At 39.7% G+C, this 12,760-nt stretch overlaps 1 protein-coding gene across 4 annotated transcripts in view; it reads right to left on the bottom strand.

Annotated features, from left to right (window-relative positions):
* LOC131888650 (transient receptor potential cation channel subfamily V member 5-like) overlaps positions 1 to 12,760 on the bottom strand; it is a 68,467-nt gene that overhangs the window by 21,177 nt on the left and 34,530 nt on the right. For all 4 annotated transcript variants that reach the window (XM_059237556.1, XM_059237557.1, XM_059237558.1 and 1 more), the window contains 2 exons: positions 10,595 to 10,748; positions 979 to 1,129 (listed from right to left, as the gene is read on the bottom strand). In XM_059237556.1, coding sequence (XP_059093539.1) covers positions 979 to 1,129; positions 10,595 to 10,748 — 305 coding nt within the window. The remainder of the gene's footprint in view (positions 1 to 978; positions 1,130 to 10,594; positions 10,749 to 12,760) is intronic.

The raw sequence follows: 12,760 nt of genomic DNA, 5'->3' as shown, positions 1-12,760 counted from the left end.
ACACCTCCTTTCTCCAATTCCCCTTAGAAGGATTAGCCTATAGGTTGAGGTCAGGTGAGTTGGAGGGCAAGGTTTCGAGCTTCCCGAAATCTACACAGTTGTCTTACAGAGGAGCTTTAGCATGGCCTTTCTTTGACTTGTGAGGTAACGCATTGTTGGACTTGAACACAATCACTACCCTACGTGATTGGCCTTCTCCAAGATCTCAGAGATGACCTGGTTGCAGAGGAACTAAAGCTATTACTCCGGCTTTCGTGCCTCTTCTTGGCAAGGTATGGGATGGGTGTGCCCGGTGCTAGCTGGACTGATGGGGGGGCCTTGATCTTCCCAGTGACTTTGTCATCCACTTTCCAGCTTTTGTACACGTTCTAAACCATTTCCTTGTGAACCTTCAGAAGCTTGATCAAGGGAGTGGCTGGACGTCCCGCGCGAGCTAGATTGAGGGTCACATCCAGACGTCCCTGTTTCATGAATGGCATTCATTGTTTGTGGGCTATTTGGAAAGAGCTAAAGACTTAGGTCTACCAGCCTTAATTTCCAGGTATTTCCAGATGCCTACCTGCTCCTTTCGTAGATTTGTGTGTTGTTGAAAACGGTGTAAATCTACCTGATCGGTCCTGTAGAAACATCACAGGAGAGTTCTCGAACTGGCAGAGGCTAGAAGGGTTCGGACTGTGACGTATGCAAAGAAGGTACAAAATGCAAAATATTCTTTTATTTTATGAGCACGTATGCAAAAGCTTTATCCTAATCCAGCTCGAGCTGATGCAACAAGTTCCTTACAAAAGTTGTTTCTTTTCGTTTGGCAATGATGATGAGGGCTTGCAGAATTATTTGTCAAGATCTTCAGGTTGGCGTGGCTAATATAATATAATATATTAAATGATGTTATTTCACTTAAATCATCAACTTCAACAATTTTTCATCCCAAATAGGGGTTTAATAAAAACACTTCCCGAAGAAACCCAAAGCACTTACCAATTTGCCAATAAACTTCTCTTTCGATGTTAGCAATATGAAAGAACATATCTTGTCGGGCTAGGTAAGCCCCAACTGTCAATGGGGTCATGTTTTGAACATTTTTTATGTTTATTGAAGCTCCACATTCCACGGCAAGATCAAACATTTTCTGGAAAAGAATGTAATGAGATGCATAATTAGCTTGCTCTATTGCTGCCGTCTCAGCGGCTTCTATATATGTTCAATTGATTTATACTTCACAAGCCAAAATTTCATTTTATTATACAATAGTTTTGTTGTTGGCCTTTAGTTTGAAACAATCAAGTAGGATATATAGTATGCCTCCTTGACGCCTGTATTGATTAAAATTCTGCAAGTTAGTTCGAAGGTACGCTAGAAATAATTCAATGCTGTCTTTGATATGGTTCCAAAGTGGTTTCTAATAAAACTTGTTTTGCCGTGGAGGAGCACACCTAGAGATTTGAATACCTTCATACACATTACCGTTAACATGAAGAGTTGCTACTTCAAAGAAAACTAGTTTTGAAAACCATCTGGAATTTACCCTCACCGGTGAAACAAGTTACTTTTCTGACCTTTAATAAGGACTGACGGTGCCCAATACTGACAAATCAGGTTTTTAATCTGAAAGGAGGTTTTTTTTCTTTGCGGACTTCCTTTCCGCTACTGGGATCGGAATCCCAACACTTCAATTCATATTACTTAACTTTTATTTTCAAATATTATTGATCGACCAACGAAAACGCATACATTTTCGCTACGAACATTTGAGGGCAACAAATTGAACAATAAAGGAACCCGAGAAAGAAAAGAAGTGGATTTCATTGTTCGAACTAGCCCGGTTTCTCGAGGGCTTGAAGGTGCTCTCGAAACGCACATTAAGCCTCTACGGTCACTAGAATTGACCCTAAAATCAGGGTTGGGACAAAGCTCATGAATGCTTTTGAAAACATACAGTATCAGATATCTTTCGTACCTTCTCTGAATACCGTATAGTCCCAATCTTTCGAGCCTCTCGCAATACGAGACCTCTCTCATATCTTCTACTACATGTTCCTGTTAAACAGAGACTTTTTCCTAGTTTGCAATTCTTTTTTTAACAATTGCTTCCTAAACTTCGGAATCTTATATTGTGTTCCCCCTTTCGGAACACATTCAGGGATTGCTAAAGTGTGAAGTATACTTCCTCAAGAACTAAAATCTGTGTGTCTTCCTCAAAAGCTGAAAATAACTTAGCAACAATGGCTGCATCTATGGACGATTCCTGTTTCAGAATTAGAACCAGGCCCAGTTCTTCTAGCCTTTTTACAATCAAGGTCCAATGTTCATCTTTCAACTTAAACTTAGCCATGGAGTACGTCAGTAACAGGAGTGGAAAGCTCGGTCGAAGATCGAACGTCTTCTAGCGAGGTTTTGTAGAGCTATGCATTACCTCCTGATCAGATCCATTCCCGCTGAGAGAGTGTTGCATGAATTTCATCTTCATTGTTCAAGTGCTCGATTAGAAGGTAACGCAAAACTGAAACGTCTTCTAGCGAGGTTTCAGAGGGCTTTCCTCTCCACTACTGCCGTACTCCATGACTTAGCCAGACCGACCTTTTCGGCCGGTCTTATCTAGAGCACGCCGGCTTTTGAGGAATGATCGACCCTATTTCAAGAACATGATGATTTGACAGATTACTAGGCGTCACATGGACGTACTGGGTCAGATCAGGGCCATTGGGAAAGACCAAGTCCAGAACGTTATTCGCTCTGATGGCTACGCCAACAAGTTGGGAGAGATTGCGCAAGATCACAAACTCCTCCAGCTTTTCGAACGACTGAGATCTCGATTTCGAAATGGGAATGTATCCATCTGGACTAACCTCCCACTCGACAACGCTAGGCAGAAGTTTAAATCTCTTACAAAGAAAGCCTTCGAGCAAAGTGCGTGGTCCAACTAATTTCCGGTGAAATTAAGAGCTGACAGAAACAAGTTTACAAAACAATAGGGGGGGTGGGGGACTATTCATTGCCACAATGGACAGGTTAAGGCCTTAGAGATGATAAACTAGGACCTCTACTTGTCTATTAGACATGTGAACTTGGAGGATGCGCAGATATTTTCTAAAACATACAGACATGCTTGAAAATGGGATATTCCAGTTTTTAAGTTGATTTCCCATTTCTGAACAGAAAACAAATCTCAAAGATGGACTAAACTAAAATGAAATGAACAAATTCACCAATTTCAAGGTAGTCTTAACTAATCTTAACTTAACTAATCCTTCAACGACCAATCGGTTAAAGTCTAGTTTTAATAAGAAAGCAAAATGTGAAAAGATTGTATATATATTTTTTATTGGTTTGGTTTTTCAACCGCTGCAAGGAATGTAATCCCCAGTACTAATAAAATGAAAGGTTATAGTTCGTCTATTTATTATCTTTCAATCTCTATATGATATTTGGTCTACCAACGAATTTGAGTTGGCAGACTGAACTAATAATTCATAGCTTAAATCACCGCAAATTCAACCCAATGTATTGACATTCGAAAATTAGGTGAAAAATGTACATGCACATTCCAGTTATGGCCTAAGGCCTTAACTGTCACATCTAGAGTTTGCCTTGGGTTGTTCTAAGACTTTGAGCCTTTCTTCTTGTAATTTTTTGCAATCATCTCCCTTTCAAATATGGCCTAAAATTATTGCATTATCTGAGACTCCGGATTTGGATTTTTATGTGTCAGTGCTACGAAACCTCGCCTCTATGGCTCGAGTTTGCGCAAAGTCTTTTAGCTGCCCCTAGCACAAATTTGCACAGATCCGATATACTGGCCAATTTGCTGGACAAAACGTGTAGCTGATGGGAGAAAAAATGCTCCGCCCAAACAATGATCTAAACACCTCTCAACGTTGACTTGAGTTCAATATAGATTGGAATAGCTTGCAGCAGATTCTCGAAAAACTTAAAGTTGATTTACAAAAATCACTCTGTGCTTATTTTCAGTATGATAACAAAGCTTATATTATTTAATGGTCGTAGAAAACTCATTTAAATAAATACATGAAGCGATTACTGAGCACATGATCAGAGAAGAAGAAGAAGCAGCAACGTTCTCATTCTCAGATTCCCGTTCTCATTAGTATGCTTCTCAAGTTTCAGAAAGATAATGCTCAACCTCTCATTTTCGTTTACGATCGATTCTAATTTGACCACTTTGACGTAGTGAAGACATTTCGTGGACAAACTGGAGGAGGAGAGCATGGCTATCGAGAGGGTCTGTTTTGTACCAATGGGATAAAAAGTAGGATGGGGTCAACCAGGGCCAACTTCCAACACATGGTCAATGTCATCACTCATTACTACTTTGTCAGAACGCCTCCCTCTGATAAGGAGCGTGGAAATTGTCAGGAATGTCGAATATCAAGAGAGATCTCGTGATGGAGCCCCATGCTGGTAAGTTCACATCTCTGCTGGACAAAAACCCTGTTTTTACACTAGGTCAAAGATTGTTTCCATCATTGAGGAGACAGGGTCTGATGCTGAACACCTTGACATGGACCCCAGTAAACGGAATCTTTACAGAAACGAAATGACCTCTGTTGATGCGGAACGAGCTTTTTCGAGGTCCAAAGAAATTCTCATAAGTAACAGAAGGAATCAAACTGAAGATCCGCATTTACAATCATATGACTCTTCAATCAAATTTGGGTTTGGTGAAATGATTACCTGATAAATAGAATGGCTTCGGTTCCACATTCCTGTGATTTGTCTGTTTGCTGCTTTTAAAAACGTGTTTCCAACTACTGTTACTCATTTTGCGCTTCTTGTCCAATCTCATAGATGAGAAACCTTAACAGATAATGGGTGTATTGAAGTGCATAAATTGGGTAGAAATGCTTATTCAAGTGCAAATTTTGATCAATATTCTTTTAATGGCATAAAATGGATTATTCAAATGCATATTTTGGCCATTTCTAGAAGTAAAATAAAACTCATGATATTAGGTTTCGACGGTTTCGAAAAAACATTTGCAAAAATAGGAAACTTACAAGTAACAAAAATAAGTCCAAAAGTAGCTTTTAGGCTTTAAAGTAAATTCTAATACATGTTAATGAGTAAAATTGTGCCACCTTATAAAAATGCACTCTTAGATGAACAGTTCATTCATAAGTTTCAAGCATGAATGACTTGAAACTGTTATTCAATTCCTAAACAAAGAGTTGTTTCAAGGCAAAAAACTTAAGTTGATATTCCAAATATGGTTATGACGTCATCTCCTTTTCCCGCTATAATATCCCAATATCCGGATTTCACAATCACAATACACAGTACGATATTGGGGAAAGACACCAAAAATAGAAATAGCATTGCAAAGCAATGGAAAAGGAGCAATTAAAGTGGTCAAATAATGCGTCGTAATCTGTATCAAAACCATTGCTTCTCATATGCCTTTGCTTTATGTCGTTACAGATGATTTAGGTAGTTTGTGACATCATGCCACCTGATTCAGCGTTTCCACGTACCTTCCATTGAGATGAAATGTATAAAAGCATATATGCAAAAAGGTCAAACTTGTGGAATCAGGATATTCTCAGTACATCAGTACTGATGTACTACTGATGCCGTCTTTGTGGGGCAGCCTCGGCCAATTTTTTCAAGGAAAATTGACCTGGTCCGACGTGCTCGTTTCGCACACCTGGCTCAAGTTTCCCTGCATAGCAATTAGTTATCACTCCTTCATGGTCTCATCTCTATTCCAGACTAGATACCAGACCAATTTACTCATTCCTCTCCAAAAGGCCGAGAGCAGGGTTGCAAGGGCTTGGGGTGCCTAGGTAGCTCGGTTGCGAGGGCCTGGGGGCTTAGGCAGCGGTCAAGGAGCTCTAACGAATTTTCGGAGTCCGATTTGGTACTTAGGTTCCCCCCTTCAGGCACATCGGCCACCAGGTCAAAACTGTTTTGGTATATGATCTATTTAAGCTTTGGGTGGCCGATTTTAAAGCTCAGAACCGTCGGAACAGACCCTTCCCCTCGTTTTCAAGCATAGAAAACCAAATAACTAGAATGCTCAAGTTTTCAGTTCAACTCACGCTGGGTGGCAAGGGCCAATGACATTTCGTGAAATCTCGCTTTAGGGCAAATTGAATTATTCCTATTGGAGTACAAAAACTGTAGACGTTAGTTGCCATCTCGGATACGAAACAGCTGAAAAAGAAGCTGCCGTAGACGTTGCGCAATTTGTAGTTTCTTTGTGCGTAATTAGACTTATTTTATACCCATCTATGGTTTTTGAATCTGAAGCAGGATTGACAAAACATACAGAATTTCTCTATTGTCTACTTCCGTTTCAGTGAACTTCTTTTAACCAATGGCATTGCAACATTGCAAGTCTTTGGGATGTAGGAGGATCCTGAGTTGTCAATAGCGGCATCTTTGAAGATCATCTTAGGGTTTTGAAATAGCTTCCTTGCTTTGACTTCTTTTGGAGGCATATTGATACTCTGGTTTACTTGAAACTTTAATTTAATAGTTTATTGTTGGGAGGGTATAAAAGAAGTGATAAAAAATTGGTGGAGTCAATGACCATGAGAATTTATTAAAATGCGCAGGATATTTCACATTAAAGCATGACTAGAACTGCACCATTGAGCAACATCTAACAATGATATAACGTTTTATGAAGAAAATTAGCAGGCAAGAGGATCAGATTTTATCTTTGTTTTGTTTCTGCTCTCAAGATTGAATTGACAAGACTAGAAAATCTTTTTCAATATTACAATAAACAAGCTTATTTAGTAGTAGTGTGTTATCACATTTCTAAGTTTGGAATTCCAAAAATGGAATCAATTGATGTAAAAAACTGCAAGAATGAGAATCCAGCCTAATTTGATCAATGAAGTCCAACTCTCTTCTTTCTTGGGCTCCTTCATTGTTCAATTTGCTGCCCTCAAATGATCATAAGGAGTATGTAGGTGTTGTTCCACTAGCAGGATTTAAGTCAGACTTGGACAAGTTTTTGATGAAATTTCCTGATTAACCCTATATTCACGGATTAGCCAGCTCTGCCAACGCTAATTTGTTGGTCAATCAAATAATTTATCAAAAATCAAAGTTAAGTCAGTTTAATTTTGTGGTATGGAAGTCTGCAAAAAAAGAATGAATTGGGACTTCGAGATATAACAACAACATAAGGGAATTGGCGTTATTAGCATAGGTGATATATGCTGGCTGCACTGTACCAAATTGCAATGCCCATGGAAAAGAGAGTTTGCTGGGTGCCGAAAGGGATTGGCAGTTCGTGGTGTGCCTAGTGTGCCCAGTTCGTGGTGGGCCTAGTGGGCCCGGTTCATGGTGGGCCTAGTGGGCCTGGTTCGTGATGGGCCTAGTGTGCCCGGTTCATGATGGGATTGTGGGCCATGAGAGCCCTGGAGCCTGGATGGTGGGCCATGAGAGCCCTGGAACCTGGATGGTGGGCCATGAGAGCCCTGGAACCTGGATGGTGGGCCATGTGCCTCTGCATGCAATTGACTGTGATATTCCCTATCATAAAGTGAGGGGAAGTGTTGGGATTTGCACTTTATGCTCTTACTTGCATCTAGTCATCACTCTAGTCAATTATAAAAACCATGCGTTTGTTGAATAAAACTACAGTTCTCCAACTCTCTCTGTCACACCAACTTGCCCTCCTAGCTAGCTCAATTTCTAACACATGTTCCTCTAACTGATGATTTATTGATTTTATATAGAAAAATCAGCAATTGACCATTTAAGCAAAGGTCTTCATGTATTTCGTCCTTCTTGGTTATTTCATATGGTTCTATTCATGAAGTCATATATTTTTAACGTATTGCATAAGTAGGGACAAAATGAGACTGATCACGCACGAAGAAGCTTAAAATCGTGCAACCTCTACGGCAGCTTCTTTTTCAGCTGTTTCGTATCCGAGATGGCAACTAACGTCTACAGTACAAAAACTCATCATGACAAACATTGAAATTAATGCCCTCCCAGAAATTATTAAGGGAATCTTGCACACCTGGTAGTAGAAGCAATTTCAAAGTATGAGGAGTCAAATATTCGGTTGCTGCCAATCTTCTACTGATATGGTTTGATCGAATTTATTGTGGGCACATTTGGTACACGCAACCTCTTATTTCATCTTTCTTTTTCTTGGCTTTTTTGCTATGCTGGTAATCCTTTTTGGTTGTTTGAAACGGTGACTGACACTTTTACTACAGCTAATTTAGGCAAAAAAATCAAGAGCAATAAAGCACTGCCTCTGAAACAATCTGAAACAGGAGTTTTGTGATACTTTTGTACTTGATTTTCAACTTATTTGGTGATTTTTGTATCTTGAAAATTTTGAGTTTTTTGAAGCAATGTTTGATGAACTTTAGACACCCTTGAATTTCTTCACATTATTCTAAAAGGTATTCCAATAGAGAGGACATAAACCCTTAACAAACATAATGTTGTTGGAGTACATAAGGAATTAAACTAAGTGCATAATCGATCTGAATGAGCTTTTGAGCCAGGATGTAGTTTAATATATTGTTCTTTATCTTAGAAATAATTTAATTTCTCAGTAGGTCACATAAATAAAGCCTATAATCTCTTCCTTCAGCTCCCCTTTTCTGGTTTGTTTACTTTTTGTTTGCTTATTTGAAATTATTCGCTTGTTTTTGTTGGTTTGAATCCATTTGCAATTTGGTTTTCCTTGTTTGTTCCCATCATATATCAGTAGTCCACTGAGGAGTAGAAGAGTACTGGATTCTCTTTCAGTGATTGTAGATTGGTCTCAAATACCGGCTAGACTTGGCAGGTTGTATGGCGAAGTGATTGAAATTAGACCTAGTAAGAAATATGACAAAACCAAACAGAATGTTTGCTATAATCCTTTTCATTAAGCAGAGAAAGCGCCCTCTGCTTTGTCTAGGTGCGGACAAACCAAAATAGAAACGAGAGAATGTGCTCTAAGATGCTAGATTTTATTAATGAACTATCAAATGAACATTTGATTGCCCAAGTACTGTGCAACATTGCGTAAGCCATCAACTCTTCTGGGCAAGAATCCTCTCCTCAGTTCGGGAAGAAACCTTTTTAACCGCTGGGAATGCCATTACCGGGAGTGGTAAGGAAGTCCGCACCGCAAAAAATGTCATTGTACATGAGGTTGTTTGCTGTATGATTGAGAATGCACCAACACTTTTACAATCATCATTTACAACAAAACAATACTAGGAAAGGCACAACGTCACTAGTTTGTTGTGCTTAACTTTAAAAACATCACTTTTTCTAAACTTACCATTTGCCTTTTAAGCATATTTATTGCCTATTTTCAGCTGTTTCTCACTTTGGATGGTAGTAACCGTTTGCAGATAAATATGGTCTTTATTGACAGCAAATTTCCATAAATGGTCAACCAAATTTGCACAAAAAATTGCAGATAAACTTTCCAAAACATAGGTACCAACACGTTCTTGGGGCGTAAGGGCTGTTTTTGCCTTCCTTCTTGAGCAACACGTAGATGAAAAGGAAAATTATATCATAATATTGTCCAGCATTGGGATTTGAACCTGCTATTCCTAGGGAGCAGATCACGCCTTGGCCATTCTGCCTCCTAGATTGATCAGCTTTTTGCGTATCCTTAATATTTCGTGAAAAACAATAATGTCAGAGCCTAGCCAATGTATTGCAGAACAACTTAATTAGAAAAATCAAGTTTATCAAGTTTCTTTAAAGTAATAGTAAGTCAAGTTTTTCCAAAGTCCCCATCGACCTAATAACCATTTACCCCATAAATTATGAGAACACGTCAAGATGTGCCTCTGAGTTCCATTCCAAAACTGAGTTCCAACATTTAGAATAGAGTGTCTTAAAATTTGCAATGGTAAAAGAGCTATTTTAGATGAATGGAATACAAAAGCAGGCGGTTGGTAATATGTCTCCAACCTATTTCATACCTATGTGTACTTTATTTGAAAGAGATTTTGAAAGAAATTAATCAGGTGGTAAAATTTAAAATTTTTCCCTGATATTGATCAAAATTCTTGAAAATTATCATGAATTATCTCAAATATTGTTATTGCTTTTGCTGAAATTGCATTATGAATTGCAGAAAAATGACAAACATTGCTGTTTGAATTGCAAAATTTGCAGAAACACTAAATCGTAGAAAAATCTTGGATGTGTGTTTTTTTTCCAAAAGTTGCATAATTTGCAGTATGCAAGTTTTGGGCCGCCCTAGTGATCACCATATCCCTCGTTCTCCACCGCTTCTCCAGTGCACTAAATCCCGTTATAAAAACTTAAAAAAGTTAAAAGAATAACCATCTATAAGCACCATTTTTATTGAAACAGATTTTGTTTTACTTTATAAACTACTGCGGTTATGAAAAGCAATCCAAGATGCAAGATCCGGATACAGTGACCTTTTGGGGGAAAATATATGGGATTTTTCAATAAATCTATGCATTTCTTCTCAAACAATTGAAGAAAAATTTGAGATGTTGAATTTCCTGTGGAAGTTAAAATTAGCAAGCTACTTCCTAACCGTTTGAAGACTAATTTCAAAAAATATCTACAGTTTACCATACTTCCCCAAAAATAGTAGTTTTTGAGCACTTACCATATTGTCATAGACCACCATTATGTGAGTTACAGTATTTCCATTTGTGTCTTGCAAGTCGTGGTTGCCTCCTCGAGATAGAATCAATCTATAGCATTCCTCTTGGCCCAATTTTGCAGCAAAACTGAGCGAATATTCTCCCCAAGCAACGTATCTGAAAAATATCACTTCGTTTGAAACTCAATATATTTGTATCAGTTACGTGATATATTGATAAAGTAAGATCAAGTTATTGTGAAAATAACAAACAGTCAGGGCTTGAACCGTGACCGAAAAAACTACTCAGTAACCGTTAGCTTTGAGGAAAAGAGATGGTCTAAACCTAACAAAAAAAACTTATTTGTTAGTATACGATCAGGAAAGGACAATGACAATGGCTACAGTTTTAGCAGTGGCCATCTTTGAAGACGAGGTTGACGAGGCTAGCAGGGTGGCCATGTTTTTTTCATCCAGTGATTCTCTAACTTGAGCAAAATCAATGCTAAAAAAGTGCTATTTGCAATTTGAAAATGCTAGAAACTAGAAAAAAGCTCCTTTTTTAAGGAAACCATACTTCATGTTGGTCATAGGGATTTCAGTTTCAAAATAAATTGACATTTGGTGATTTTTGGGAGGGTTTGTAACGGATTTTTTTAAAAAATCGTATTTTTTGAAGCTAATTGTAGTATCCTCCCAATCTATATCCTATTCCGTCAGCTATATGAAGAAATATACGACTCGTAAGAGTCCAGTAAGCTTCCAACACTCGATGGCGCAGTCGGTAGGATTGTTCCTCCTGTCGTCAGTTTTGCGAAGAGTGAGAGCTTTGTCCATTTAGACATTGCCTTACCCCACTTTGGGAATCTTCTCACCTCTCGTGTTACTCTCCTTTACGTATTAGTGATTTTACCACGCTCTCTGCCACGTTCAACAATGGCTACAGCTTTTCCTGAGGACGATCCTGACTTTATCCAAATTCTAGTGGACGTCGAAGTTGGAGACCAAGCTCTCTACGAGAAAGCCAAACACTCCGCTCGTGCCTACATGGGCAAGTTAAATCAGAGGATTACCACACTGAAACGCTCCATTACCTCTCTCTCGAGTAACCTCTCCCCATTCATTACCGCCGAGGCTGTCAAGCATTTCGAGGAATTGAAAGTATCGTATAAGAAGGCAGACACAGCTTACAGGTGAGTCATTTATATCGCCGGTCCTCTTCTCAATGACGAAGGCCTCTAGATGTGGGAGGACAAAATCGCCAATATTGACCTCATGTATGGCCAATGCCAAGACGCTATGGCTGTTGCTATGGCCAAGGCCACACCACCTCCTCCCAGCCCTGCGGCCTCTTCACAAGTTTTAAAGGTTTTCAAGGCCCCAGTGAATGAAACACTTTGCTGGTTGGCGTCCGATGCATTCCTATGAGACTTTGGGAAGCATTCCAAGCAGATAGGGCACACGTTTAGCAAAATGGTTATTCTTGTGACAAGTCGTGCACGAGGCTAGTCCGAAGATGGGCTGACTGCCCATCCGACTGGCTTTGGCAAGGCGCAGATGAAGCACTTTCCTTTCAAGGAAGCCGGAGAAATCATAGTGCCCGAATCAGGCTGTGGAGCCCGTTGTTGACGTTTGAATGGAGGGGCCCGGGTTGTTCTCACCTGGAAAGGTGTATAAGTGTCAAATTTCTTCTTGTTGTCTCGGTTGGCGGAGAACGAATCAACTTCTGCTGGACATCTTCAAAAAGAGGATTTTTCATGTCCAGAATCTTCCCAACGAGACTCGGTTCATTACACCCGGTGATCACTCTGAAGATCTGGATGTCATCAGAGGATAGTGAGGAAAGATCCGCCTCCGTAGAAAGGAGAGCAGACGTGACGAGAATGTGTCAAGGCTTTGCCTCAGCACGCGTAGGGCAAAGTAGGAGTGCCGTCGCGTTACCAGAGGGTATTTGATGAGGAAAAGCTCGGAAATGAGCTCGATGAGGCCGCCATCATCGAAGTCGGCACAGAAACATCAGTGTGGTAACGGACACGTTCCGCGAGCTCCGGGGACAGGAACTGACGGACATATGCGACCTGTTCATCAGGAGGAGACTTGTCGAAGCCGTTGGAGCGTATGAAGACTCCGATCTTCTCCATCCAGTTTCGCATTTCGATTGGAGTATTCTGAAGGGAAAGGAATCTTCGG

This window comes from Tigriopus californicus, chromosome 10 (genome assembly GCF_007210705.1).
Source record: "Tigriopus californicus strain San Diego chromosome 10, Tcal_SD_v2.1, whole genome shotgun sequence".
Taxonomy (NCBI): Eukaryota; Metazoa; Arthropoda; class Copepoda; order Harpacticoida; family Harpacticidae; genus Tigriopus; species Tigriopus californicus.
This window is presented reverse-complemented; position numbering and strand designations above follow the sequence as displayed.